The sequence below is a fragment of the Bos indicus x Bos taurus genome, chromosome 6 (genome assembly GCF_003369695.1).
Source record: "Bos indicus x Bos taurus breed Angus x Brahman F1 hybrid chromosome 6, Bos_hybrid_MaternalHap_v2.0, whole genome shotgun sequence".
NCBI classification, from domain to species: domain Eukaryota; kingdom Metazoa; phylum Chordata; class Mammalia; order Artiodactyla; family Bovidae; genus Bos; species Bos indicus x Bos taurus.
The window spans coordinates 115,775,337-115,803,228 of NC_040081.1; the positions used below are offsets into that span (position 1 = coordinate 115,775,337).

Genomic DNA, 27,892 nt, shown 5'->3' on the forward strand with positions numbered 1-27,892 from the left:
GACTAACCGATGCCTGGGCGGGAGGGGGGCGTCGCTGCTGGGTCGTGGGCCCATCCTCTCCTTCCCTTGCCTACTGAACTTGGCTTCTGCCAGAGGGACTCTTGGGGGGCTGGGGAGCCACTTCCCGCCCTGGCTTATCCAAGGGCTGGTCTCTGGCCCTGAGCCACAGCTTGCTCAGCAGCCAGCAGCGCCTCCCCTGCCCTCCCCGCATCCCCCGCAGGCGTGGCCGACCAGCTGCAGACCAACTATGCCAGCGACCTGAGGAGCATCCTGAAGACCCTCTTTCAGGTCATGGCCACCAAGCCAGAGACGGACGACAAGGAAAAGCTGAAGAAAGGTGAGTGCCGGCGGCCGGGCTCGGAGGCGCGCCGCCCCCACCCAAGGAAGCCAGTGGAAACCTGCTCTCCCGGGCCACCCTTCTTGCATGACCACGCCCTGCGGGCGGAAGCCCCCAGCCGAACCAGGCTGTCCACTGGGGGGCGGAGGCATACCTCGCAGGCCCCGGGTACCCCGAGGCCACTGCCAGGAGCAGCGGCAGCAATCGCATACTGGCGAGGAGGCACGGTGCCCTTCCTCGAACAGACGGGACCCAGTGGTCCTGTGTCGCTTCTGCAGAATTCCGTCTGTCAGAGCAACGAGACGCCAGCCCAGAGTCTGGGAGGGGACACGGGTCCCCCTGCTCCAGGAGGAAGTGGCCCTCTGTGACCTGCCTCACACCAGAGTGCGCGCGCACACACACACACACACACACACACACACTGAATGGGCACCTGGGGAGGGAGCAGGGGTCAGGCAGGGGATGCTGAGGCAAGGGCCGGGTGGGGTCCCAGCGTGGGGGAGGGGAGCCACCCCTCTGGTGTCACCCCTCTTCGGGGCTGAGGCTCTGGTTCTGGGCAAGAGGCCCCCCATCCCAGGGGCTTCTGCTCAAGAGTGACAAGGCAGCCGGCCCAGGCCCCGGGGAGAAGTCTGTCCTGTGTACCCACCCAGCTCTGCCTCCCGAGGTCCGTTTTCCTGGGCCACACTGCCCCCATGTACCCGGGCATTCTGGGTGGGGCTACCTGAGGACCACTGCTGCTCAGGAAGGGCAGTGACATGGACGGCCTCTGCACGCAAGGAGTGTGGGCCCCAGGGCCGGGGCCAGGCCTGGTCCCCTGTCCGCCTCGGGGCCACGGTCCAGGGGGACCTGACCACACACAGACAGTGGATGGCTCCGGGGCCAGCTGCCCACGTGGGGGCACTCAGATGGACAGACTCCCAGGATTGGGTCAGCACCCTGCCTGCCAGGCAGTGGGTGAGGGCCCCGGTGACCCCTCCGCGGGTGGGACTGTGCAGTGGGGGCTGCCTTCCACTGGCCGCACCCAGGCATACTTCCCGGGCACGAGTGGTGGCCGGTTGAGCCCAGTGGCCACACTTTCTTCCAGTCACCCAGACCCTGCGGAGCGCGGCTCTGGAGGACTGTGCCCTGTGCCAGGAAACCCTGTCATCCTCTGAGCTCGCCGCCAAGACCCGAGACGGAGACTTGGAAGGTGCGTGAGGGGCGGGGGCCAGTGGGCTGAGCAGAGAGCCGGGACTCCATCTGGATGTCTCCCCTCTGCTCTGGCCTGCAGTCTGGCAGCAGCCCTCCTCCAGTGGGGGCCCCTCACCAAGGCCGTCAGGACGTGTGGCTCTCAGGGCAGGGCCTGGGAGTCCCCAGGATCCTCACTGTCCTCCTCAAGTAGGAGTCTGGATTTGCCTGTTGGAGCTGCCTCGTGGCCTGGCGTGACCCCAGGAGCTGACCAGTGATGTCCAGGCATCACTGGGACAGTCAGGGTTTTTCCACGGAGAGGGTGGACAGCGTGAGAGGAGGCCTCATTGCGGTGGGGGGGTGGGTGGTGAGCTGGGGCCAGAGCAGAAGCCTGGAGGGCAGAGTGGGAGGGGCAGGGGTCTGCAGGCTGCCGGAGGGGGAGGGCAAGTCCTCGGGCGCAGCTTGGGGAGGAGGGGCCGGAGACGGGGGCCGGAGACCAAGGTCTTTCCTGGGCGAGTGGCCTCGCCGGCGCCACGCTCGCGGCTGGTGCAGGGTGGGCACCTCATGTCTGGGGTGTCTCCCTGGACAAGGTGGCCCCGCCCCCGAATTCGAATTCCAGAGCAGATCCCCAGGGGCTCCCTCCAGTGAGCGCCTAGAGAAGGGAAAGGGGGTGAGACCAGTCGTGGGGGGCCGGCGCTGCACATGTGGGGGGCGGGGGCAGCCTCGGGGCGGAGCCAGCTCCGGGCGGGGACGGGGAAGGGGTATTCTAGGGGCGGGGCCAGCCTCGGGGCGGGACCATCCCCAGTTGCCCTCCCTCGCATCCCCTCCCCCACCTCCCTTGACCTGCCCTGGAGCCGGGTAGGGCGGGGCTGCCGGGGCGCCTGAGGCTCCAGCAGAGCCTTGATTGGGAGGTTGACAAAGGGGGTTGATTTCTTTCATCTGTCAGCCCCCGTGTTTGCCCGAGGACCCTGCCAGACTGGATGCCGGCCGGGAGAGGCTTGGGAGAGGGTGGCTTGGGTGCACCTCGCCCTGAGTCTTGGGGCGACCTGCAGGCTGCTGCCACAGGGGTCCGATCCACGCGCCTGGCCAGCAGTCCTGATACCTAGCCAGTAAGGAGCCTCGCGAGGACCGGAGGCTCCTGCATACTTCCAGCCTCCGACCCCCACCCCAGCCCACCGGCCCTCACTGCCGCCCCCCGCACCGCTGCCTCGGGCTGACCTGTCCCCCCACTGTCATTGTCACAGACCCGCCCGAGTGGGTCCCGGACGAGGCCTGCGGCTTCTGCACCGCCTGCAAAGCGCCTTTCACAGTGATCCGCAGGAAGCACCACTGCCGCAGCTGCGGGAAGGTAGGTGGGTGGGCGGCCGGGGCTGTCCCGCAGCCCCCGGGGCTGCCGCCTCAGACATCCCAGGGAGCGTCTGCAGACCCCGTGCCCAGGTCCAGGGGTCAGGACCAATGCCCCGGGGCTGGCGAGGACTTAGGAGTCCCGTGCAGAGAGACACCCGTGAGCCCTGGGCCCTTCTCGGACTTGGCACAGGGGTGGCCTTGGGCTTCCCGGGTGGCGCTGGCGGTAAAGAACCCGCCTGCCAATGCAGGAGGCATGGAGACCGGGGTTTGATCCCTGGGTCGGGAAGATCCCCTGGAGGAGGGCATGGCAACCCACTCCAGGATTCTTGCCTGGAGAATCCCATAGACAGAAGAGCCTGGTCCATGGGGTCAGCAAAGAGTCGGACACGACCGAGCGACCTAGCACGCATGAACGCGGCCTCGGGCACGCAGCCACTAAGTGCGATGGTGCAGTGCCCAGTCCTGGGCCCTTCAGACCTGGGGGTCTGGTGCGGGGGTGGGGGGCGGAGGGTCTGAATTGGAGCCTGCCGCAGCCTTGCTGTAAGGCCAGGACCCCCTTCCTCAGCCTGGCCTCTTGGTCAAGACCTGCCCCAGGTTTTCCTGAAGGTCCTGGCCTGGCGTTGGGGAGCGGGAGAGCCCCACCTGGCCCGGGTGGGAGGGACGTGCAGGCCGGCCGGCCAGGGCGCTCAGGGCTCTGCTCCCGCCCTTGCCGGCCGTCCCTCCGAGGCGCAGGGTTGCGGAGAGCCCCGGCCCGCTCACTCGGCCGCGCGCTCCCGCCTTCCAGATCTTCTGCTCGCGCTGCTCCTCGCACTCGGCGCCGCTGCCGCGCTACGGGCAGGTGAAGCCGGTCCGCGTGTGCACGCACTGCTACATGTTCCACGTCACGCCCTTCTACAGCGACAAGGCGGGCATCTGACACGGCGCGCGAGCCCGCGGGCCCCGCAGGACTCCAGGGAGGGGGCTCCGACGGCCGCGCCCCGCCTCTGCCACCCGGGCGGGCCGTCCGCTGGCCGGAGGGGCTTCGCCGCATCTCATCTACCTGCTGGCCCCGCCGCTGCGGGGGCTGCGGGCGCCCGGACTCCAGAACTCCAGTGCCTCCGCCCCCCGCCCGCAGGGCCCTCGGGCCTGGTGCAGAGGCCCACGGAGGTCAGCTGCAGCCAGCGCGGGGACCTGGGGTGCCAGGCCTGGGCCTGGGTGGGCCCCCCTGCCTTGCTGAGATGCCGTCTGAGGCTCAGCTGTAGCGGAAGGTCTGCTCTTCCTGGGCGGGTGATGCTCACCTACCGGAGAGGGGGCACTCAGAGCAGGCGCAGGGCTTCCCCCATAAGCTGGACGAACGGGGAAAGACCAGGCTGTCCTCTCTCTCCAGGGCCCTGCGCCCACAGCCCCCACCCCCTGCTCCCCTCAGGACCTTGCCTAAATCACATGTCTCATTTCTTGCTGGAGAGGGGACATGCAGAGCAGACCCTGTAGTCCTCTGAGCAAGTGGCCGGCCCTGCTGTGGTCTGCCCACCTTGGCCCTCAGGCTGACGGAGGGGGGCAGGGGGCGCCAAGCAGCAGGCAGAGATATCCCAGCTTCCGAGGCCAGGGCGCTCCAGGGGGCTGAGGACCCGGTGATGACCTCTCGGCTGCCATTACTCCCACCCCTCTGACCCCCTGGGACCCTGGCCCCAGAGCGGCCCCAGGCCCAGCACGGACACCTCCTCAGGCTTAAATCTCAGGCTTCACGTTGCGATGATGATTGCAGTTTTATTTTTAGAGAGAGGGCACACCTACTGCTTCTTTTATAGCATAAAATCCAATTACTGTTTGACAGTGGAATACACACGCACAAAAAACAGCGCGTGTGGGAGAAGAAAAGTATATAATGGAGGGTATATTATGTATTGAGATTATTTTTATTTTCTAAATGCTGTAATTCAAAACCATTTCCATAAATCTATTTAAGGATTGCAGACACTCTTGTTTCTCGTGTGAGCATGGATGGACTCCTTTTTCTCTGTCTGGGACGTGATGGGGTTCTTGCTCAAGTGCAGTGTCCTCCAGGAAACGAGGAGGGCTTCTGGTCTCCTGAGACAGTGGGAAGGCAGGACGTGGCTTCCCACCAGCCCCCAGGAGAAGGGTGACCAGCCCTTCCCCTACCCCATCCCACTCCCTGCGATGGGCTCCAGCCTCCCCCGCCCTGCGCGCCCACCCTGCCCAGCACCCCAGGCAGGCCAGCAGACAGGTGGACACCCACACGGGGCGGGGGCACAGGAGAGGAGAAAGACTGTTCGTGTCCTGGAGGCTGGTGGTGGCGGGAGGACCACTGGCAGCATATGGTAGGGTGGAGGCTGGGGTACACTCCCCTTCCCCCATGGGTCTGGGCTCCTCCAAGGCCCCTGCTGCTGCCTCTAGCGGCCACCAGGGGGCACCCCGCCCACCGCCTCCTCTCCCACGGGGGCCTGGCGGCCAGGGTGTGGGGGCTTAGAGCCCTGCCTGCAGGGGCTGTCCCACTGTGGTGGGCACTCCAGGTCGGAACAGGGCCCCCAGCACACACACACCCAGTGGCCAGGCACTCGTTGTCCAGGTCCTGCAGGTGGGTGGAGAAGCCAGAGAGGGTCCTAGCCCAGCAAGGATCACAGGCAGGGCGGGCCACACCCTTAACGGCATCGCAGAGTGGGCAAGAGGGCTCATAGTCAGGCTGGGCACTTCAGACCACCAGGGCTGGGGGTGGGGGCTGACACCATGGAGGGGGAACTTCCCGGTCATTCCCAGCTGTTCCTGTTCTCTGGACTCTGCAGAAGTTGGGGGTAGGTGTTATTCACTCAGTCGTGTCCGACTCTTTGCAACCCCACAGACTGCAGCACGCCAGGCCTCCCTGTCCATCACCAACTCCTGGAGCTTGTTCAAACTCATGTCCATCGCGTCGGTGATGCTATCCAACCATCTCATCCTGTCGTCTCCTCCTCCCACCTTCAGTCTTTCCCAGGCTCAGGGTCTTTTCCAATGAGTTGACTCTTCACATCAGGTGGCCGAACCAGTGGAGCTTCAGCTTCAGCATCAGTCCTTCCAGGGGGGAGGTGAGCAGGACCCAAAGTTCTGCCCTAAGCCACCTCCATAACCCAGAGTCCTGGAGGCTCTTGTCTACTCTTAGGTCCACCTAGAGCCACCTCCTCCAGGCAGCCTTCCCAGGCAGGGCACCCCCCACCCTCCTCAGCCCCCATCCTCACACTCATTTTCAGAGCAGAGTCTCAGACTTGTTGCAGGAGCCAGCGAACCTCTCGGATCCTCTCCTGTCTGTGAGACTGGGGAGAGACAGATTCCATGCTGGCACAAGCTCAAACTTAACCTCAGCGCAAAGGCTTAAAAACATGTGGCCTGGGCTCTGCTGGTGTGTTCGTTTCCAAGAGTTCAGGACAGGTCAGGGGCTGGGTCCTGCACCTGAACTGGGCAAAGATGAGCACCCCCACATTCCAGACCTGGCCTGCCTGGGGGGGTCTGCCAGTCTGGGGGCTGAGCAAGCTGGTTGCGCTGCCTGGGCCTTGCGGGATGGGCAGGATGCCGCTGGAGAGTGGGGTACCAGAGCTACAGACACAGAACAGCCCAGTTCGAAGTGGCCAGGGTCCCGGTGAGGGTGGAGTACAGATGGCAAATGAGGGGTCACTCCAGGTACCAAACACTGGGCTTCAAGCAGGGGAGGACACAGTCAGATCTGTGGTCTGGACACCCTCGGGGGAGGATGAGTTGGCGGGGCAGACCCCAGGGCCCCCACTGCTCCATCGCAGGCAGTAATGCAGCATAGCTGCGGTTGCTGCTCTGACCTGGCTGTCTCCCCACCTCGTCACTCAGGACTGCCTTGAGCCCTACGGGCTGTGAGCTGAGCACCCTCTGATCGAGGCGGCTCAGGGCATGCTTGCCCGAGCCTGCCCTGTTGCCCTCTGGGTCTAGAAGCCGCTGGATGCCTGGGGGCCTGGGATAGGGGCTTGGGCCCTCGGGGCGTCCAGTTGGAGACTGTGAGGCCTTATGATGGTGTGTAGCAGCCAGGGCCAAGTGAAGGCTACCTGAGCATGTCCTGGAAAGCCCAGAAGGCTTCCTGGAAGAGGCGGGGACACAGGCCAGGAAGGCCTAGGCCAGAGAACGCAGACAGTAAGACTGGGAGAGGGCTTCTGGGGTGAGCCCTGAAGCCCCTGCTGTCTGGGGGAGACTTGCCGTCTGCTCCAGGCTCACACTCCTCGGGGCTCTGGGAAGAAAGGGCCTTGGAGATAGCTGGCAGGGGCTGAGGGGCGGCAGTAGGGCTGAGCTGGGCACTGGTCCTGCCCCCCCCAGCCTGTGCCCAGGACCTGGGAGTGGAGCAGGCTGGTGGCCCTGAGCCGCCCACAGCCACACCCACCCCTGCAGCGGGCACCTCAGTCTGCACCATCTCCCTCCTTCGTTGGTTTTTCTCCCTGAGAAAAAGTTTAAAAGAAAGTCTTATTGTTTCGCTTTTGGACATTTTTGGATACTTAAGACAATCATCTATAGATTGTCCAGGGGTCATTGAGTATAGTCAGAAAACTCTGTAAAGAGAGAAAAAAAGTATACCCCACAAATTGTTCACAAGTATAATGACCTTTTTTTTCTTATTGTACATTTAAGACTGACATGGACATTATGTTGACGAGGCAGACATTTGTTACATCCTCACGCATCTTGATTTTGCTGTCTCTTTGTGTTCTGGGGACAATGCTCTCCCGAGTGTTAAACTCTTTCGAAGGCCCTCTGTGCCCTTACCCGGGCGGCTTGTGCGCCCTTTGACGGAACTCGATGCTGGCTGTGACTGCCCAGGCCCTGCCGCCACCTCCCTACGTCGAGTGTGCAGACTGAGAGGCACTTGGGGGCTTCCCTGGTGGCTCAGTGGCAAAGAACTGCCCGCCAGTGCGGAAGGCATTGGCTCAGTCCCTGGCCCAGGAAGAGCCCACGTGCCACAGAGTGACTAAGCCCATGCGCTGCGACTGCTGAGCCTGCGCTCTGCGAGAAGGGAGACCACTGCACGAGAAGCCCGCCCACCGCACCTGCAGAGCAGCCCCCACTCGCCACAACTGGAGGAAAGCCCGTGCGGCAGTGAAGACTGGGCACAGCCAAAGAGAAATACAAAGATCTTTAGAGAAAGAAGCGCTTGCTGCTTTGGGTCTGATGCTAGTATCTCTGCCATTCCTGCCCCTGCCCTGCGCCTGGCACACTGCCTCCCAGGGCTTCCCATGCAGCCTTCACTGCACCCCACAACACCCTGAGGCCGCTACTGCCAACTCCGGTTTATCGCTGGGGAGACCGAGGCTCAGAGAGGTTCTGAGGCCAAGGTCTTGTGGTCAGACAAGAATCCGGGGTGGCTTTGGTGGAGGGGTCAGTGACAGAAGCCCCCGGGGCTCGCCCCTGGTCCTGGCACACCGTGGGCGGCTTGCAGGCTGACCGCCGTGCTGGGCTGGGCATGGCCCTCTAGCCCCTGAGAGATGACTCCAGAGCTCATCTCTGTCCCTGCGCCTCGGTCCCTGTCGGAACCTGCCACCACTTGGGGTCCGCACTGGGCTGGGGGAGGGCTCCAGCCCTGACCGCTCACTCCCAGCCTCCTCCCTGGAGCACTGGGCCTGGGAACACTGAGGGCAGCAGGACTCCAACCCGGTGACTGAGGGGGCGAGAGAGAAGGCAGGACAGGGCCTGGTTACCCTGGCGGTGTGAGCGGGGTTCTGGAGGGGGAAGGGCTGCACACACGCTCTCCCCCTGGGGGGGGTGCTTCCCGCCGCTCTTCTGAGAGCCTCAGGCATGTCCCCAGTGTGTGTGCTGGCTGAGGGCTGGGTGACATGCGCCCTTAGGTACTGGGTCCAGGGCAAGGGAGCTGGGGCCTGGTCAGCATGGGAGAAGTTAGGAAACGGTCTTCCCGAGGGGTCCTTCCCTCGCAGGATTCTGGGGGTGGCGAGTTCGCCAGCCTTTCATAAGCTTCCCCCCAGGACTCCTCCTATGGTCCTCCGGTGCCCAGAGAGCGGTGTGCAGTTCTCATTTCAGAGCCAGGGAAGCTGAGGCAGGGGTGGGGTGGCGGATGAAACCTGCCCAACAGACCCCTAAGGCCTCCTGGACTCAGGCCCCGCAACTTCTCCCTGAGCCCCCCGGGGCTGGGAGCCCTGAGGTGAACTGGGCTTCTCCTAAGAGCAGCGAGGGAAAGAGTTTGGAGGAAGGGGCAGGAAAGGGAATGTGGGCTGGGGGGGGGGTGGCTCTGGGGGCCTGGGAGAGGGGAGGGGAGTTGGGGTGGGTGGGAATGGTCCAGGGCCCGTCTTGGACGCTAAGTGAAGGAAAGGGGTGGGGGCCTGGACTCCCAGAGGGAGGTGGCCTCTGAAGCCCGCTTCCTCCCTTCTAGTGTGGCCTCGGCGGGGTCGCACTCTGACAGGATAGGTCTCTTCACAGAAGGGGCAGGGAGAGCTGGGCAGGCATGGGAGATGCGGTAGGCCAGGAGGCTGCTGGCCCAGCCTGGGCTCAGGGAAGGCTGCCTGTAGGAGGTGACTGGGCCCTGCTTGAGACCTGCTCTAGGGAACCGTCCCAGGTTAGCACCCTGCCATCCTTGGATCTGGGCCAGCCAGCACCGACCCAGGGCAGCCCTCAGTGCCTGTAGCGCCCCTTCCATGGTGGGGTGAAGGGGGCACGCATTGAGGCTCTGCGTGTAGACACCTGACGGGTCCTGGGCAAGGCCACCCCATCCATCCTCCCCCTCGCCCCAGCACCCTCAGCTGGCAGCCTCAGACTATCCCCGGGGAGCTCTGGACTCACAGCTGCAGGTCGGGCCGGGTGGGACCACTTCCCCTGCTGGCTCTCTCTATCCCCTCATCCACCGCTCAACCTACATGGCGCTGCAGGGCTGCCCCCCAACCCCCGCAATGGGACCCCAACACCTCCACCCACACCGGCCGGCCCACGTCCCCATCGGCCGCTCACTGTGCGGGGCGCCCAGACAGTGCGGACCCCGTGGGCACGGGGAAGTGGTCCGTCCTGGGTGTGGCTGAGGGTGGAGGTCCCCCAAAGGCCTAGATGTAGTCAGTGGCGCAAGGTGGGACCCCGCGCACTCCTGCAGCCACTCCTCCGCCCCTGTGCTGTCGCTGCGGCACAGAGCGCACCCCAGGCCCCCCGGCAGGAAGGGAGGTGGGGGTCCAGCAGGTGCACTCACACCAGCACAGGTGCGGCTTTAGGACTGCAGTCAGCAGCGCATCCCTCACATAACCAGGGCTGGCCTGACCTTGCAAACACTAAGTGGTAAGCCAGGGGTCCTGCCTCCAACACGGAGAGCCCACGATGCACCCCGGCCCTCCTTTACCCTGCACAGCCCTGGCTGCCCCCCAAACTAAGTGGAGGGCCCAGCACTCGGCGCTTGCTAGGGATCCGCCCTGAACCTGGGGTGCTTGTGGAGCAGGGGCAGGAAGGGCCAGAGTTAACATCCAGGTAGTGTTTTGCGTTTTTGTTTTCTCATTGCCTGCAGCTTGCAGGATCTCCATTCTCAGCTCAGGGACTGCACCCGGGGCCCTAGGCAGTGAAAGTCAGGAGTCCTAACCTCTGGAATGCCAGGGAATTCCCTGGAAGTGTTGCTTTAATGTCCACACAGGGCTGTCTAATGCCAGTTTCCAAGTTCCTCACTGGGTTCTGCCACCCGGGGTGCGGGAGCGGGGGCGGCGGGAAGAGGGAGGTGGGCACACATTCCTAACCCCCTTTCTCAAATCAAGTTGTGCTGGGCCTGGAGGTGGTTTGGTCTCCATGCTCCTGTGTCACCAGCCCTGGGTCACATGTCTGGCAGCACTAATCATTCTGTTGGGAATGCTGGGAGACCCTGGCAAGTCCTCAGGATTCCCAGCCTTTTTGCCTGTAAATTGGGGATGTGGAAACCCACGGAAATGCATATATACAGTCAATAGGTCCTGGGACTTCACGTGCTGGATTTTTAGTGTTTGTTCTGTTTTGTTGGCAGCAGCACTGGGGAACCCAGTCATTTCTACCCCACGCTCTCCAGCCCAAGGGCCCCTCTGCAGGAGCTCCCAAGCCAACAATCTCAATAACCTCTGAGAGGGAAAAATCGAGTGGGACTGAGGCCCATCTGGGACTGCCCCCCACCCCCAGGCTGCCAGTCCTGCTTCTGTGGGCCAGCTTAGGGTCAGGGGTCACTAGGGCCACCCGCCAGCCAGCTGGGAGCTCGATGAGAGCTCCCCTCCCAGGCAAAGCAATTTTCTTCCCTAGAAAGCGCTTCCGTGGCCAGAGGGGACAAGTGCTAGCCTCTTGGAATGTCCCCACCCTTTGGGCCAGACGTGATCACGCAGTCCTCTACTCATGGGAGCCCGTCTGGACTGTGGCGGCAGAGCGTTGCCCCCCTTCTTTTCTCAGATTCTTCCTTCTGCCCTAGGGTCCTCTGGGCGGCTCTGAGGGACCCCTCCTGCTGTGGGCCTCAGTTTCTCCACTGAGATCCTCAGGAAGCCCTGACTGTTAGGCTCAGACCGTCTACGCCCCTCCTCCAAGCCCGAGCCTTTCCCGGGGTCACGCTGTGTCTGGCGGGGAGGGTTGTCGTTTTTTTGCAGCCTCACGGGAGACCCCCGAGGACACCGCGAGGACCCGAACTTCCGCGAAGCCAGTGCGGCAGCAGGCTCAGGGCGACAGGTTCTTGCGCAGAGGACGCGGATCAGCGGACCGGCGGACCGGCTGGGTGTCCGGATCGCTCTCCGAGCCCCATCGGGCACTCGTGCGGGGGCCGGGCGGAGGGCGGCCCCGCCGCGCTCCGCTTCCTCTCGGCAACGCGTCCGGCCGCGGCGCCCTCATTGGCCGCGCGCCCCGCGGCCGACCATTGGCTCCGCCGGCCCTACTTTACATGGCCCTCTCTGGGCCAATAGGCGCGAGGCGCCTACTTAACATGCACGCCGGCCTCCAATCAGCGGGTGCGGGGGCCGGGCCCCCACGTGCTGTTGCTAAGCTTGGGCTTCTAAATTGTTACTACCGCGGCGGGCCTATCGGAGCGGAGCTTCGCAGCTGTCAACATTCTCGGCCCCGCCTGAGGCGTGCGGCCGGCTCCCATTGGCCCCGGCTGGACCCAGGGCCCGCCCCCGCCGCCCGAGCACCGGCTCCCATTTGCTGCGCCGGCCGCCGCTCGCCCTTATGTGTCAATTTGAGGGCCGCGAGGCGGAGGGGTGGCAGCCGAGCGCTCGGGGAGTCCGCGGGCGTCTGGGGAAGTGGGGCCGCCGGGCGCGCGGGGCGGGCGGCGAGCGGAGCCGGCCGGGCAGCGGCCGCCGCCGTCCCGAAGCGCTCACGCCGGGGGCGGGCAGGCGGGAGGATGGAGCTGAACTCCCTGCTGATCCTGCTGGAGGCGGCCGAGTACCTGGAGCGCAGGGACCGAGGTAGAGCCCTGCGCCCCTTTGTGCGACCGGACCGCGGGCGGGCGGGCGGGGCCGAGGCCGGGGGCCCGCTGACCGCGCCGTCTGTCCGCAGAGGCCGAGCACGGCTACGCGTCGGTGCTGCCCTTCGACGGCGACTTCGCCAGGAAGAAAACAAAGGCGGCCGGCCTGGTGCGCAAGGCCCCGAACAACAGGTACCGCCCCCCGCTCGCTCGCGCGGCGTCCCCCTCCTCTGCCCGGGCCGCGGAGCTTTACGCCCCCCGCCCGCCCCGGAGCGCGCTCCCCACCCCGGGCCCGACCCTAGCCCGCGCGGCCCGGCGGCCCGCCTGGAGGAGGAGGCGCCCGGGCCGCCGCAGCCCCGCCCGGCCGGCCGCGCCCGCCCCGTCGCCATCTTCCCCGCGGGCCGCGCCTCCTCGGCCTCTCGCGTAAACAGTGCCACGCGTACAGCGCCCGTCGCCCGGGGTCTCCTCCCGGGGCGGCTCTCCGCCCCAGGCTTGTTCTGAACTTTACCGCGCTGGAAGAAACTTGTCAGGGGAGCTGGCCGGTGCCCCCTGGGTCTGGGGAAACTAAGGTTCGGTGCGGAAGCAGCGTGGGGCCGCTGGTCCTGACCTCTGCCCGCTGCGGGCCGGTGGGCTGCATCTCCGCTAAGAGCCGAGCCCGGGTGCTGGGCCGAGTGCCCCCAGGTCCCCGGGATCTGCAGGCTGGAGGCCCTGCCCCGGGCCCCCGGGCCCTCACACGGTGCCCATCGCTCCCACCCAGCCTCCTGACCCAAGTGAATCTCCAGCGATTAGTGCCGGGGTCCCTGTCTTTTGGGTCAGAGGCCCTTTTCCTAAGGGGCCGCGAGAGGCTGCAGGCTGGTGTGCTGCAGCCTGGCCTGGGACCCAGGCTGAGGAAGCCCGAAAGCCCGGGTGCACGTGTCTGGGTGGGAGAAAGAATCCTCAGCTAGGGCCCCCTGGGGGATTCCACTCTCTGGCTGCCCTGGGGACCACAGCACACCTGGCGGTGCCCAGCGGCCCATGTTGGTTCTGGCCCATGTCGCCAGGCTGGGAGCTGCCCTTCCAGGGGGCTTGGGGGCCTCTTGGCAGAGGGTGCGGCTCATTCCTGTGGCCTGCTCGTTCTTGGGAAACAGAAAGGCTGGCACAGGGACCCATCTCCTGTGACGTCCTGGCGCCCTGGGCCTGGCAAGAAAGCGGTGAAGTCTCCATCTGTTCTAGCTGCACATGCCTCTGAGTCCCAGCCCCGGGTCCCCCACTGGGGACCATTTGGGGCAGGATGTGTGCGGGTGGGGGGACAACAGGACCTTGGGCCTCCTCGGTGAGCCAGCTGGGCCCCTGCTGTTGGTTCCCACTGTCCCAAGCATCCTGCCACCCATGGAAAACTTTGGGCGGTGACTTTTCAGTCCTATGGCTCGGATACTCAAAGCCAGTAACCAAGAGCATAGCTAGGGCTCTGTTGCACGTGCTAGTTAATGGCCACCCAGCCCCACGAAGGAGATGTTATTTTTATCTCTGGAGCTGAGGAAAGGGAGGCACAGGAGATTGAACCATTTGCTAGGGCCGCCCTTCCGTCTCTAGGGCTCCTGTTCTGAGGTGGGCCCTCTGCCCCCAGCGCTCTGCTGGGGTGGAGACCTTGAGGGCACTCAGGAGGGACCCAGAGGGTCTTCCGAGCCAGGGTGCACCTCCCTGCTGCTCCTCTTGGGGGAGCCCAGTGCTTTAGTCACCCCAGAGCTCCCAGGGCACCCCACGTGGCTGTCCTGGCCCAGCAGGGCATCAGGCAGTCCAGACCAGGGGCCAGGGTGGTTCAGGGCACAGGATGTAAAGGCCTGACTTGGCGGGGCAGCTGCACACATGCAAGGTCTGTGTCCCCCTTAGGTGGGGGAAGGGGTGGGCACAGAGGGGACCAGGATGAGGCCTGGGAGGTGGGGCAGAAGGGCAGTGCATGCTGGGGAAGACAGTGACCCCCACCATTGCCGGGGCTACTGGAAGGGGCACTGGTTCAGCAGGTGGGGACAGGAGCTGGCCCCTGGTCAGGGATCCGGTCCTATAGGGAAGTGGGCACAAGAGTGCCTCCTTTGAGGGGTTAAAGGGAGGAGCCAGTGGTGATAGCGGGGACCCACCTAGCAGGGACCTGGGCAGGCAGCCCCTCCCTCCCCAGGCCGCTGTGATCCTGGGACCCAAGTGACAATCTCCCCACAGGGCTCTGCAAGCGTCGGGGACGAGGGGAGAGCTTCAGGAGGGCTCTGGCCCCTCTGTGTGCCCAGGCTGCCCGAGCAGCGCTGCCTCCATCTGTGAGGGTCAGGCCACCAGGCCCCTCGCCAAAGGACACTGGCCGCCCCTCACGCCCCTTACAAGTGAGCAGACCCACAGATCTGCAGCACCGGGCTGCCATCCAGGCCAGCAAGGAGCCTGATGGCTGTGCCCCCGCCCCGCCAGCCCTGGCAGAGGTTCGGAGGCTCCCTGCCCAGCCCATGTGACCAGCGAAGCCCTCGAGGCCCTGGAACGTGGAGGTTCTGAGGCTCCACAGGGCGCCCGGGAGCCAGCTGCCCAGGTGGGAGGAGAGGAGGCCTTGGGCCCGCGGGGCTGTGCTGGGACCCCGAGCCATGGCAGGTGTCAGAGGCAGGCTGGATGGGCGAGCCCATGGGGTCGGGATGGGAGACACCTGACCCCGGGTTCCCGGAACAGGAGGGTGAGGGTGGGCGGGTGGAGGTGGCAGGGCTCCAGGAGGGAGCGGGGCGCGGGCCCGGGGCCCATCTGGTTGCGCTCTGAGGTGGCCTGGGTCCTCTGCCCACTCGTGAGGCCGCCCGGGGAGCCTCAGGGCCCCAGCTGGCTTGCCGCCTTCTTGCCTGCACGAAGAGGGTGACCTGAACCCAGGAGCTTGGTTGCACTGCCTCCGTCCCGCAGGGCGTTCCCACGGCCCTGCTCTCTCTGGTGCTCGGACTCTCTGCTGCCGGCCCCAGAGAGGCTGGTCCTCCCAGGCCTCAGCCCCGCAGGAAAGCAGAGGGCTGGCCTCGGTCTCCCGCCGGCCCAGAAGCACTCGTGTCTCAAAGGCTGCCTTCTAGGCTGATGCCCCCTGGCCTGGGACCACTCTGCTCGCAGGGCGTCCCCATGGGAATGGCGAGCTGTGAGCCTCTGGCTGTGTGAGCCGGATGGGGTGGGGCAGTACCCTGGCTGGTGATGCTGGGCCGGGGTGCTTGGGTCCCCAGGCTTGGCCTCTGTGCCTACCGGCCAGCACTTGGCCTTCTGTGCCAGCCCAGGTGGCTCCCAGTGCCCTGCTGGCCTCGGGGAGTGGGCAGCTGAAGATGCAGGTGGCTCGGTGCCCAGCCACCTTGGGAACAGAGGGTGGTCAGTCCCAGGGCTGGCTGCTGCTGCTCTGCGGGCCTGGCCCACAGCTCTGGAAGGGGCCCAGGCCCTCCTGCTGGCTAGGCACCGTGGACATGGCAGCACCCCTCTGTCTCTTGGTCACTGGGGGTGAGTTTCCCTAGCTTCCAGTCATCCGCTGCTCGTCTGCCCCAACCCTCAGCTTCCTGAGGCCCAGACTCCCTTCCTGCTGTCTGCAAGGTCTCCGGACCCCCGGGCGGGACCCGCGCCCCCTGCCCTGGTGGTGGGCAGTGCAGTGAGCTCTCCGGACCCCCGGGCGGGGCCCACGCCCCCTGCCCTGGTGGTGGGCAGTGAACTGAGCTCTGTCTTTGTTTCTCCAAACAGGTCCTCACACAATGAGCTAGAAAAGCACAGGTAAGTGGTCTTTTCCCTCACCCACCGTGTGAACCTCCTGGCTCCTCCCACCTGCCCTTCTGCCGAGGAGGTGTTGCAGCCACCCCTCACCCCCTCTCCCTGCCTTTTGCCTCCTGGCCTGGCTCAGCACGCTGCTGGGCAGGCCCTTGTCCGGGGAGTGCAGGCGGCTGGGCTCTGCTCCCCGGTTCTGCTAAGCCAGCTGGTGGGGCTGGGGCTCCAGGTCCTTCCTGCCCTTGGGAGCTCAGCCTGGGGGATCCAGAAGCAGGGGGTCTGTGTGGAGGGTCAGGGACTTGGGGCGGGGCCGTGTGTGCTGTGTGTCAGTGAGGGCCGGCTCCCTGGAAGAGGAGCCCATCTGTTTTGGGGTGTCCGAACCCTTCTGGGAACAGTTCGTCCGATGCTGGCCACCTATGGGGAAGGTTTGGCCCTCTCGGTCTGGGGGCCCCGGGTGCCTTGGGGCCTGACTTCCGAGGAGTTCCAAGTGGTCCTGTCCACAGGCAGTGGGGTGGGCAGCCAGGGCCTGGCCACGTGGGCCTGGTGGGAAGCTCTGCCCGGGGCAGGATCCGGGGCAGGCCTGCTTCATGCCTGCCTGCCCACCACAGAGCTGGGCCCGCTCTGGTCCTCCTCTGAGGAGCATGGGGCCTGAGGTGAGAAGGGCAGCACAGTGGCCTGGAGAGGCTTCCCCCCACAGCCCCGATGAACCCCAGGGCCCTATGCCCTCCGCTGGCCCTCCACCCCCTGGCTGGCCCAGGTCTGTGGTCCGGCTGCGGGCCTCCCTTTGCAGCGGGGAGCAGGCCTGGCCAGGCTCGGCCTCTGGGACAGGTGTCATTGTGACCGACCCCAGCAGGACTGACAGGGAGCCGTGGGTATGTCCAGGAGCCCCGAGGCCGGGACCGGGGTGACTCCCCGGAGACGTGAGTGGTAGCTTTCTTCTGACCTCTGCTCCTATCTTCGGATGGGCCGGTTCTTCCCTGATCTCTAGGCCTGGAGTGGGGTGGGGCCCGGGGGTCTGCACACGAGGTGGCCGGTCGCAGCTTGCTCTGGAGCTCGGCTGGCTCGCTCTCTGTCCCCACCCCCACGCCTACGCCCACGGCAGCGCCAGCTTCCGCCCCCCTGGGATCGGGGCCTCTGCTGGGCGGGTGCTGAGTGGGGACAGGACGCCGTGTTCTCTGGAGGAGCTGCGCTTCCTGGACCGCTCCTGTGCTTTTGGGGGGTTTCTGAGAGAACCTGCCTGGCCCTGGGTGGCTCCCTGGCCAGAGGAGATGGCCAGGCTTGACTGGGGCTGGGAGCCTGGGCCAGCAGGGCCGGGGGTGTGCCCTGGGGAAGGCTTCCCGGGGTAGTACCTGGAGAATGGCCCTCCAGTGCAGACAGAGGGGGATGATGATGGAGGAGGGTGTGCAATGAGGACATGGCAGACAGAGGAGGAGGAGGAGGGGGACGAGGGCTGGCCTTTGACCCCTACAGCTGCCCCTTGATCCTGGCCTTGGCATCAGCCTCCGTCTCCCAGAGCCAGTCCTGAGGCTGGGCCTCGGGGGCCCTTTTGAGACAGGGATGGGGTGGTGGGTGGCCTGGGGTCTCTGTGTGTCCCCCTGCCCAGCCCAGCGCAGGGGCCTCTGTTCCTGGCCGGCCCGAAGGCAGGCTTGGTCAGCTCTGAGGAGCCCAGGGTCCTGGAGCTGGGGACCGTGTTGGGGACCTCAGCTGTGGTTCGGCCCGTGGCTGCCTGGGGCTGGTGCCGGATGCGCCTGGCTGCTGGCCACAGGAAGGGCCGCCTGTTGTCCCCGGGAAGGCAGGAAGCATCTGGGGGTCACTTTCCCTGGACACTGGCTTCCCTGGAGGTGTGCCACCTTGGGCCAGTGGGCTTCCGCTTCCCAGGCCTCTGAGCCGGCGGACCCCCTAGCCCACCCTGCCCTGTTCCTCCTCTGTCCCCTCCGCAGAGACCGCAGGTCTGGCCAGTCTTCCAGGGCCAGAGCTTGGCTTCTGACCCCGTGACTGGGCCGCAGTGGCTGTGTTCCTTGGCGCCCGTGGCTCAGCTCCAGGCTTTCGCTTTTGTAGGGGAGAGGGGGCCCTTGGTATCCCATGGTGGGGCAGTCCCCCCCTCCCAAAGGCCAGCCTGGGGCCCTGGGTGGAGCCCTGCTCACCTCTGTCTCCCCATCGTGGACGTGGTTATTCGGCTCCTACGTGTCGGTCCCTGCACAGGAGGTCTGCTGGCAGCTGCCCCGTCTGCCTGGTGCAGCCCCACTAGGCCTTGCCCTCTCCCAGCAGTCAGTACAGGGGGAGTGGGCTGCTTGCCCCCCGTCTCAGCCCCCGAGGGTCTGTGGGTCACTGTCCGTGTCGCCTCTGCCCTGGAGCCAGGTCTGGGGCACTTCAGAGTGCGGCCGCCCTGTTCTTTGGGCCCGGGCCGCCTGGTGAGGAGCGGGGCTTTTGGAGACAAGTTGGTAGGGCCCGTGTCAGGGGCTGAGCTGTGGGCAGGAGCTGCCATTAGCATTAAGCAGTTGTGTGGGTCTGTCCCCCAGTCCACACGGGGTTCCTGCAGGAAGCGGTGGGTGTTCAGGGCTCCCAGGAATGCCGGGTGCCGCGGGGCACTGGCGGAGGGCCTGGCACTGTAGCAGCTCCTGAGGCGGGCCGGGCCGAGCCCAGTGTCGCCCGGCTCCTTCGCACACCCCTCCGGCTCTGAGAGGTGGGAGGAGGCCCATTCCCCATGGGGATGGACCCTGGGGCCTGCCCAGGGCCCCACCGCTGGCCCTGCAGCCCATCTGGATGCTCCCCGTCCCGAGGCTGGCTGGACAGCTCATCCTGAGAGCATGGCGTGGCTGTAGCCAGCGGCTTCTCCTTGTCTCTTGAGAAGCTTCTTTCTGACTTCTAAAGAACTCTGTTCACGGACGTCGTGGGCAAGCATGGACCCCCAGCCCCCACGCCCCCCTCCCAGGGGCAGCATCCTGGGCAGCTGGGTGCTGAGCCTGCCACCCTCTCCCACGTGGCCCTCAGGGACGGGAGTGGAACCTTGCCACCCGCTACTTCCTAACTTGCCTTTTCCCCCGACGCCTGCGCACGGTCTGTCTGTCCTGTGTGCCCACCGGGTGCTTCCTGATGGCTCTCCAGGAAGCGCAGACGGTACTGCCGTAGGGTTGGGTCGGGTCTTGTGGGTATGGAGGTGGAGATGGATTCATGGGGCCAAGATGCTGGACCTAGAAATGCCCGTTGAGGGTTGAGCCGCCTCGGTGGCCCTTCAGAACTGCCACCCCACCAAGGAGGCTGTGAGTGCCCTCTGGGCAGCCCAACAGCGAGTCACACCTTTTCAGTTTCAGCCCAAATCAGCATCTCCTGGGCGAGTTCTCCTTTCTGGGTCGTGGTGAGATGGTGTCGGTTTTGTGTTAGATTAGCCGTTCACGTTCTGCAACTTGCCTGTTTGTGTTCTTTGCCTGTTTTCACAGAAAGGTACTCTTCTTTTTATTTTTGACGTGCGCGAACTGAAAATGTCACGAATACTAACCATTTGTCTTTTATGTGTATTGCAGATATCTTCCCGCTGTTATTTGTCTTTTACCTGTGTTTTTTCTTCCTTGTACAAATGTGTCTTTCCTTGATTGTAAAAGTAACATGTGGGTTTTTAGCATAGAGAACCTGGAAAATAGAAAAGAAGGCACAAAGCCAAAGAAATAAATGTTGCCAACCACGTCACGTGGAGACGCGTGCTTCCTGCCCTTCATTGTGTCCTGTGGAGTCTCTCGTGTGCGTTTACTGCTTTATTTTTTGACTGGTCCTTGGGTCACTTGTCACACAGGCTGCTCTGTCTGCTGACACGTCCACTCTGGTCATGGCATGGAAATGTGGAGTACCCTCAGATGACGTGGTTGTCTCTGGGTGGCGGAACATGGGGGTTCCTTTTCATTCACTTTTTTTCCTTTTGATTTGCATCTTCTGGTTTTCCACAAAAGATCACATACTGCGTGTGTGCTCAGATGGTGGGTTGTAAGCACGGCCATTTGCCTGAGTGCACAGGGAGCCCCACTCGTGAGCTGGCTGCAGGTGGCAGGCCAGGGGGCCCCAGGGGTCTCTGATTGCAAGCCGTGCTTATGCACGAAGCTGTTCACTGGGGCCTGAGGCCATCGGGCTGTGAGCCCGCTGCGGGCCCCTCTCCCAGCCCTGGTGCCCACGGCCCTGCTCCGAGCGGCCTGGGGACTGAGCTCAGCCTCAGTCTCGTATTCTGGATGTTCTGTCTAAGGTCAAGCTCAAGTTCACCTGGAGAACTCTAGGCCGTGCTGCCTGGGGCTGGGGTGCCCGCTGGCAAGGCACTGGGCTGCAGGACGGTGCTGTGTGGACGTGGGTGACTGGCCCTGGCAGCTGGGTCAGCTCTCCCCCCATCAGATGGGGCTGTTATCATGGCGGGGGCGGGGGGCTCCTGCACCCTCTGTCTCTGCACTTTAGGGGCCCCCTCTGTCCAAGGGACGTGGCCATCATGGTCCGCTTTCCTTCCAGAGACTGAGGGAGGCTGGCTTTGGAACAAGGGCATTGAAAGGTGGAGCTGCCAGGGTTGGCACCCGAGGAGGAGGGCGTGCACTCTGGCTCTGGTGATGGCAGGGCAGTGGGGTGGCAGAGCCTGGCCGGAGTTGGGGGTACCTACCCTCCTCCCTGTCCTGAGAGTGTCGGCTGAGCGGGCAGCTTGGTTTGGGAACCACTTGGGTGGCCTGCACGGGCTCCAGTGGACACATGGACATAGCAGAGGCTCCTGGCCATCAGCGTGCTTTGACGGTGAGCCTGGCCACCTGACCCTGACGAGGGGAGCGGGGGAAGAACGGCGCTTCTTCCCCGTCACGGCTCCTTGCCCAAGGCCCTGACCTGAGCGGATGCTGTTGGGTCTCAGAGTTTCGTGAGGAGACTGCGTTCGCCCGCGTGGACACGGACAGGGTCTAGAGTGAGGCGGTTTCCAAAGGGGTCCTGGAAGCAGGTGGGGGGCTTGTCCGTGGCCTTCCCTGACGCGGATGGACTCACGTTGCCATGGTGATGAGAGTGCCCAGGGAGCATCCTGTGCTTGGCAAGGCGGAGCTTCTCTCTTGGGGTGGAGAGCTCTTCGGGGGCGTCCTGGACCACTGCGCTCTGGGAAGCCTGACCGGCGTCCTTGCTTCTCCTTCAGGTTGTCCCCATGAGGCTTCTGGACCCCACCGTGGAGGGAGGGGACAGCGGGGGAGCCGGGGCTCTCGGAGTCTTGCGGCAGCACTCGGGGCACCGAGGGCCGTGCTGGTCACACGGGCCCAGCCTCAGGGCCTGTTCCTCCACTGGGGCTTCTGGCAGGCCATGGGTGCCAGGGGGCTGGGGGGCGTTGCCAGCCGGGCTGGGAGGCGCCCGAGAGTGGCCCTGGGCAGGCAGGTCTGTGTGGGAGTCTGCTGGCCCCCTCCCCCCCTTGCCCCCTGAGCCCTCAGTCTGCTCCGCTGACCTGCCCCATGGGCCGAGCTGCCTCTGCCTGACTGTCACGTCTTTGGGTCTTTCAGACGAGCCAAGCTCCGGCTCTACCTGGAGCAGCTCAAGCAGCTAGTGCCCCTGGGCCCGGACAGCACACGCCACACCACACTGAGCCTCCTGAAGCGTGCCAAGATGCACATCAAGGTGAGCAGGGTTCCCCCTCGCGGCCCCGCCACCCTGGGGAGGGACCCCGGGGCCTGAGGAAGGGCTGTGGGCCGCCCAGCAGGGGCTCCATGGGGGCTCGCGGTCTCTGGTGGGTGAGGGGCTCAGGTGTGGCGGGTGCAGGTTGGGTTCTGTGGGGCATGGGTCGGGGGATGGGCTGTAGATTGCCCCCCAAGGCCCTGGCGTGGGGACAGGCTCTGGGCAGGCATAGGGCTTGGTCTCTAGGAGCTGGCAGTGGGGTGTGGGCTGAGTGAGACGTTGCCAGGGGCTGGCCTTCAAGGCCTTAAGACTGAGGGGTGGGTTTGGGGACCCACCAGTGTGGGTTCAGTCCTCCCGCAGGGCCCCCCGATGGCGTGGGTGTGGGCTCCCCCGTGCAGGGTCTTGAGGGGACTCAGCTGGTACCCTGGGGCCCTCACTGAGGCTGTGGCTCCGTGCCCTGGGAGGTGTGCAGAGGGCAGGCAGGCAGGTGGCTGCCAGATTGTGCAGGCAGGGTGTCGTCTGAGTTGGAGTGCCAGGCCAGGGCTGGGTGGCGCTGTCCCAGGCTCTAGGCCCACTCGTGACTTGGTTTGGTCAAGCTGGCTGGTGGCCATGGGCCTTCTGGAGGTGGTCAGCAGACGCAGGGCACAGGGTTGGGGGCAGGGGGCGGTGAGGAGGCGTGCATCAGGCCTTTGGGTCCCGCCCAGTCTGGGTGCCCTGGGGTGTCCTGGTGTGTGTGTGGGGGCGTCCCCACCCCCGGAAACTGGAGGCTGTCAGGAGAGGCAGAACACAGCACTGGGGGGCAGGGGTGGGGAGCGGAGAGGAGGGGTGCGTCAGGCCTTTGGGTCCGCCCAGGCTGGGTGCCCTGGGGCATCCCTGTGTGTGTGGGGGCGCCACCCCTCCCCAGAAACTGGAGGCCATCAGCAGACGCAGAGCACAGGGCTGGGGGGTTGGGGGCACCCAGCATAGACGCTGGGGTTGAGGGGGCGACAACGAGGGGTGCGTCAGGCCTTTGGGTCTGCCCAGGCTGGGTGCCCTGGGGCGCACCCCCCACCCTCAGGCTCACAGCTCGGCACCCCCCTACCCCAGAAACTGGAGGAGCAGGACCGGCGGGCGCTGAGCATCAAGGAGCAGCTGCAGCGGGAGCACCGCTTCCTGAAGCGGCGCTTGGAGCAGCTGTCGGCGCAGAGCCTGGAGCGCGTGCGCACCGACAGCACGGGCTCCGCCGTCTCCACCGACGACTCGGAGCAAGGTGGGCCTTGGGGTGGCCTGTTGGCAGCCGCGGGGTGGGGGCGGCGCTTGCTCGAGGTGTGGCCCCTGGGACGGGATGAGGAAGCTAGGCCGGGTTCCCCAGAGGGCCAAGGACAGTGGGGGGCCCTTCAGGGGCCCGGCGCTAACCCGCCCCTTCCGTTCTCCACAGAAGTGGACGTCGAGGGCATGGAGTTTGGCCCCGGCGAGCTGGACAGTGTGGGCAGCGGCAGTGACGTGGACGACCACTACAGCCTGCGGGGCGGCGGCTGCAGCCACGGCAGCTTCGGGCCCCCCTGCAGGCGGCCCGGCCGCCCTGGCCTCTCGTAGGCGCTGCCCTCCCCGCTCCTCGGCCCGCCCGCCCACCCGGCCGAGCGCGTCGACCCTCCGGTCCTTGAAGCCTCTCCATGGGCCCACTGCTGTGCCATTCTGGAAGCTCCGCCGCCGCCCGGGCTGCCCGCCTGCCGGTCAGGGCCCGCCGCGCCGCCCGCTCCTCCCACCCGGGCAGGGACCCCTTCGGGAGGCGGGGCCCAGCTCCCACATCCGGGAGCCCAGCATAGCCGCCCACAGCGTGTTCTCAGATACCCAATCATTCCAGAAGTATTAAATGTCATTGCTGCAAACCTCGGCGGGCGCCGTGTGAGGGGCTTAATGACCACCACAGGGAGCTCAGACCCCAACCCCGGATCCCAGCAGAAAGGAGTGGACCGAGGAAGGAAGCGTGGCTCTCTGTCCATACGTCCATCTGTCTGTTGGTCCACGTAGGCTCCTGAGGCGTGGACGGAGGGATCCGTGAAGGGCGGGACTCGGGTGAGCACCCTGGGACCGTGGGTGGGAGGCAGCCTTTGCACCTGCAGGCATCAGGAGCCAGGGCTGGGCTTCTGGGGGGCTGCCAGGCTACCCTACCCTGATTCGGGTGGCTTCTGCTCTGTTCTTAGGTCCCTCAGATGTGCACACGCACGCACCTAGGCACACACGCCTGCTCGCACACACATGCATACATGCAGACAGACGTGGTCACTGGACCCAGAGGGCACACGTCCCGGGGCCTTCAGGGGTCAGTTGGGCAAATGCCAGCCCCTGGCCTGTGCCTGGTCCCCCCTCCCACCCCCAGCCCACCTGCCCAGACTGCACAGGGCAGGCACTCCTCCCAGTGGGGGCTGGGAGTTGAAACCACTGGGTCCTCAGAGGCTCTCTCACCTCACTTTAAACACCACCCAGCAAAACGTTGCTGCATTTCCCAGCAGCCCAGCACAGGGCTCCAGGGAGACAAGCTTTTCTCCCCAAACGAAGGAGAAACACTTTAAAGAGAAAGCACTCTGCTGACTTGGCCGCTGTCGCTGTGTGCCGCCTATTTCCTGTACGAGATTTTTTCTACTCTATTTTCCTAGCCGTATCGCGTCCTTGTTTGCTGAGGGGTGGGAGCGACCCAGCGTCTCAGGGACTCGTCCGTCTGTCACCGTCGTCCAAGTGTGCCTTGTGCCCGTGTCTGGCCCCACCCCGACCGCCACCACCAGCATCTCCCGCGTGGCTCACGGGACGCCCCCAGGTGCCCTCCTGGCCCTCTCCCTGCAGCCAAGCCCCCTAGGAGCGAGACTGCCTGGCCAGGTTGGCCCGGGGGCTGTGCGGCGGCAGGGTTCCGCTCTGTCCCCCGGCAGGAGGGGCTGTGACCTGTGGTCCTCCCGACCCCCCTTCCCCGCTGTGCAGTCTGACCTCCTAGGGTCTGTGGGGGGGGAGGGGGTGCCGCTAACCCGAAAAATAGGTTCCTTCCTGTACCCAGCTTGAAGCCTCCCTTCTCCCCACCCTGAGCAAGGACTCCGGATGTCAGACACTGGCAGCTTCTGAAGACAAACGTCCACCCTGGGTGGACAGGCCTGTCCCCAAGGCGTCGTCCCCGGGGACCACACAGCAATATTTGGGTGGGGGGCTGTGGGCCGACCCACAGTAACGTCTGCCTCTCTTGTGCGTTGTAGCCAATTTCCAGATTGCGGCGGGGAGGGGGTGGGGAACTTGAGTCTACCCCAGGAGGGTGGCCTGCTGAGGCACAAAGGGGGTCCCAGGAGACAACTCTGGCGCAGAACCTGCCCTCCAGGGGCCTGGGAGGGCAGTGGGGAGCAGGTTGAGGTGGGGACTGTGTGGGCGGCTGGGGACGCAGCTGGGTGTTGTGGCAGTCGCAAGGTGAACTGTACTGTTGGTACCTCCTTCCAGTTCCTCTGGGGCCCAGCGTGGCCAGAGGGGCTTCTCCTGTCTGCCTGAGCTCATCCACTGAGCGTTCCTTGCAAGGACCCCACACCCTCGGAGCAGGGCAGGATCACCCACAGTTAAGAGCCTTCCTTAGGACATGCGACTGCAGGCCCCTGGGGAGCTGTGTTCTGAATTCTAGAGCATCAATTCTCCAGCAACCCCCATCCTCACCCCCAACCCCCAGGAGACGTTCTGCTCTGGCCGGCAGAGTCCTCCCCAGGTGACCACTGTGGCCTCAGCTGACCTTCCTGGCCGGGAGACGCTCAGCCTGTGACTTTGCAGGCCATGGTTCCCCTGTGGACTAGGGGGTGGGCAGGTTGGCCTCACTGGCCAGCCAGGTATGCTGGGGCCCCAAATGTGACGCCTTGCCACTGGCAGATGCCAGCGAGGGTCTGTGCTGGAGCTGCTCATGTGCCCTCCCTTCCCCCGGCCACCTGCACTGGTGGCCAAGGGGATCAGAGGGTCGTTAAGAGCAAACCGGAGTGTTGTGGGGTCTGTAGAAAGCAACTGGGACCAGAACAGGGCCCCTGGCGGGGGGTGCCTGCACCCTTCCTCCGTGTGCTCTCATGCCCATGTGGCTCTTGGTGGCCGTGATCCTGGAAGCCCGGGCTCGGGTTTGGGTCAGCAGCCCCCGCGCCTCAGCACAGGCCCCGCTGGCTGGGGAGGCGTAGGAAGGCCCCCCCCGCCCCCCCCGCCCCCGGCCGTCCATGCGTCCCTGGCCCTCCCCATGCAGGGCGGGTCTCGAAGCGTGGCGCCCAAGCTCGCTTCCCTGGCGATGGGGCTGTGTGCCCAGCCGTGGTCCTGAAGGCCCCTGCCTCCTGTGGGGCTCCGGGCAACCCCATGTGCCGGGTGAGGCAGGCTTCCCCCACTTTCCCACCCCCATCTCTCCGGGGCCAGCTCACCCGGGCCCTCCCCACTGCATGCATGCAGGACTCTGACCCCACACCTCCCCAGCCATGTCTTGGACACAGGGCAGGTTCCGCGCCAGAGTCGGAGGTTGGGGCAGGGGGAGGGGGGTGCTGCCCAGGGGGCCTGGTGCTGGCCGGGTGGGCATGTAACAAGATCCTTGCTAGAAAGAGAGGGCCGCCCCCACCCCAGCCTGTTCACCGGGAGGGACTGTGCTGTGCCGTTCTGTCTTTGTAACATAAATACAGATTTTTATACCTCACCTCTCTGTCTTCCCGTTCTTTCCACCCCTGTGTTGGGCGTCCGTCCCCTCAGTCCCCTGGGCGGCCTCGGTGGTCCTCACCACCATATCGGGAGTCTCGGCTTTCTGGGAGACCCTGCAGACCACGGGCCTCCCCTTCCTAGGAGCCGGCCTCTGGGAGCCCAGTGTCAGAGCTGCCTCCTTGGACGTCCCCTGGAGGTGAAGGTGGGACTGAGGTGGAAGCCATCCCCCCCCCCCCGCCCCCACCTTCCTGGGTCTGTTTGCCAGGTGGGAGGTCTTGCTGCCAGCCTCAGACTTGGCCCCTGGGGCTGGGGCACTATCCTGAGGACAGCTGGGCCCTCAGGGTGTCCTGGGCCGGCCAGCTCAGCTTTGCCGGTGCCTCAGCCACCTCCGTGTCAAGTGCCCTCCGTGCATGGCGGCCACTGGCTCTCAGGGTGGCCCTGGGAGAAGCCCCCGGACCTGGCCTCGGTGTCCCCGGAACGCCCTGTTGTGCAGGTGGGGGTGTGAGGCCCCAGCAGAGGCACCCCAGGAGGAAGAGCCCCGCCAGGGGTGGGGAACTGGGGTGGGGCTTTCCTGGGAAGCTGGGGTGCCATCCCGGGCCAGCCGCAGCCCAGCGAGGCGGCTCCCTGAGGTCTGCGGGCAGGTGGGGGGCGCCTGCAGGAGGGGATTTGGAGGGACTCCTGGGGACTCAGTTCCTCCTCCGTCCCCCCGGCAGAAAGCAGTACTCCGGCCTCTTGTACTGGGCGAGTCCCTGGGGGCACCTCTAGGAGAGAAGAGAACCTTGCCGGGAACACAGTTGGGGCCTTGAGCCACCAGCCCTTGGGCTTGAATGTGAATGCGGGTATCTGAATTCCAACTATTACTATGAGTTTAAATCACCACTTTTTTAAAAAAAAATCTTAATTTTTTTGGCTGAGCCACATAGCATGTGGGATCTTAGTTCCCCAACTAGAGACTGAACCTGCACCCCCGGCCTGGGAAGTATGGTCCTAACCACAGGCCCACCGGGAAGGCCTTCTATCTTTTACTGAGGGCATGAACGCTTCAGGTGATTAGCGCCGAGGTCCTCCCCCTGCCTGTCTCACAGACAGGAAGCTGCGTCTCAGGCAGGGCGCCTGCCTTCCTCCAGTCACCTGCTGGAAGGTGGTGCCCTGTGACCCGACCCTAGCCCTCTGGGAAGCCTCCACCACCGAATGCCTTGAGCCCACTCCAGGCCCGGTTTATAGCCAGCCCCCTTCACCCCTGACCCAGGCGGGCCACCTGCCCGTGCTCTCCTTGGCGTCCAGAACAGCCTCCGGTGGTTTTGCTGCCCAGTCACCTCCAGGATTAAACCCAGCTGCCTGCCCTCTCCCCATCCACTCCTGTGCCTTCGGCTCAACCCAAGCCCACCCCGGCCCCTCTCTGTCCCTCCGCACTCCCCTCTGTTCGCAGCTTGGAAAGTCAGTCTTCCTGTCAGTTTTGATGGCCGTGATTTGGCCGCCTGGATCGGTGCTCGTCTGAGCTGGTTACTCAGGCTGCTCACTTCTTCCCTTTCCCAGCTCCTTGCCAGGCCAGGCCCGCGGGGCACACTAGCCCTGGCGGGATCTCTTGCCCATTTAGTCCGCAGTGGCTCTGCTCCTTCCTCGTTGCCTCCTGCCTCCTCAGCCTGTCCTGATGCTCTTTACCGGACCCCAAGCCTCCTCCAGGCTCCTGG

At 65.2% G+C, this 27,892-nt stretch overlaps 2 protein-coding genes across 3 annotated transcripts in view; both read left to right on the plus strand.

The window, feature by feature from the left end:
• Positions 1-4,807, plus strand: part of ZFYVE28 (zinc finger FYVE-type containing 28) — a 98,869-nt gene extending 94,062 nt beyond the window's left edge. Inside the window, exons 10-13 of the mRNA XM_027545336.1 lie at positions 221-337; positions 1,422-1,526; positions 2,749-2,852; positions 3,636-4,807. Coding sequence (XP_027401137.1) covers positions 221-337; positions 1,422-1,526; positions 2,749-2,852; positions 3,636-3,767 — 458 coding nt within the window. The 3' untranslated portion in view covers positions 3,768-4,807. The remainder of the gene's footprint in view (positions 1-220; positions 338-1,421; positions 1,527-2,748; positions 2,853-3,635) is intronic.
• A 7,205-nt stretch (positions 4,808-12,012) lies between these two features.
• Positions 12,013-26,199, plus strand: MXD4 (MAX dimerization protein 4). 2 transcript variants are annotated; one of them, XR_003511632.1, is made up of 7 exons: positions 12,013-12,219; positions 12,311-12,410; positions 15,918-15,947; positions 21,431-21,545; positions 22,629-22,791; positions 22,960-23,597; positions 24,179-26,199. XR_003511632.1 is itself a non-coding variant. In XM_027545369.1 (6 exons), the coding sequence occupies exons 1-6, from the start codon at positions 12,156-12,158 to the stop codon at positions 23,115-23,117; spliced, it is 630 nt and encodes a 209-aa protein (XP_027401170.1). In that variant the 5' UTR covers positions 12,013-12,155; the 3' UTR covers positions 23,118-26,199. The 2 variants fall into 2 exon arrangements, 1 of the variants encoding a protein (XP_027401170.1); XM_027545369.1 differs by having other exon boundaries at positions 22,960-26,199.
• Positions 26,200-27,892: the final 1,693 nt, after the last annotated feature.

Excerpts from the sequence above, each read along its gene's own strand:
- MXD4 (XM_027545369.1), top strand. The coding sequence starts at position 12,156 with ATGGAGCTGAACTCCCTGCTGATCCTGCTGGAGGCGGCCGAGTACCTG. Across the intron at positions 12,411-15,917 it reads CGCAAGGCCCCGAACAACAG|GTCCTCACACAATGAGCTAG; the intron begins GTACCGCCCCCC and ends TTCTCCAAACAG. Across the intron at positions 15,948-21,430 it reads AATGAGCTAGAAAAGCACAG|ACGAGCCAAGCTCCGGCTCT; the intron begins GTAAGTGGTCTT and ends TGGGTCTTTCAG.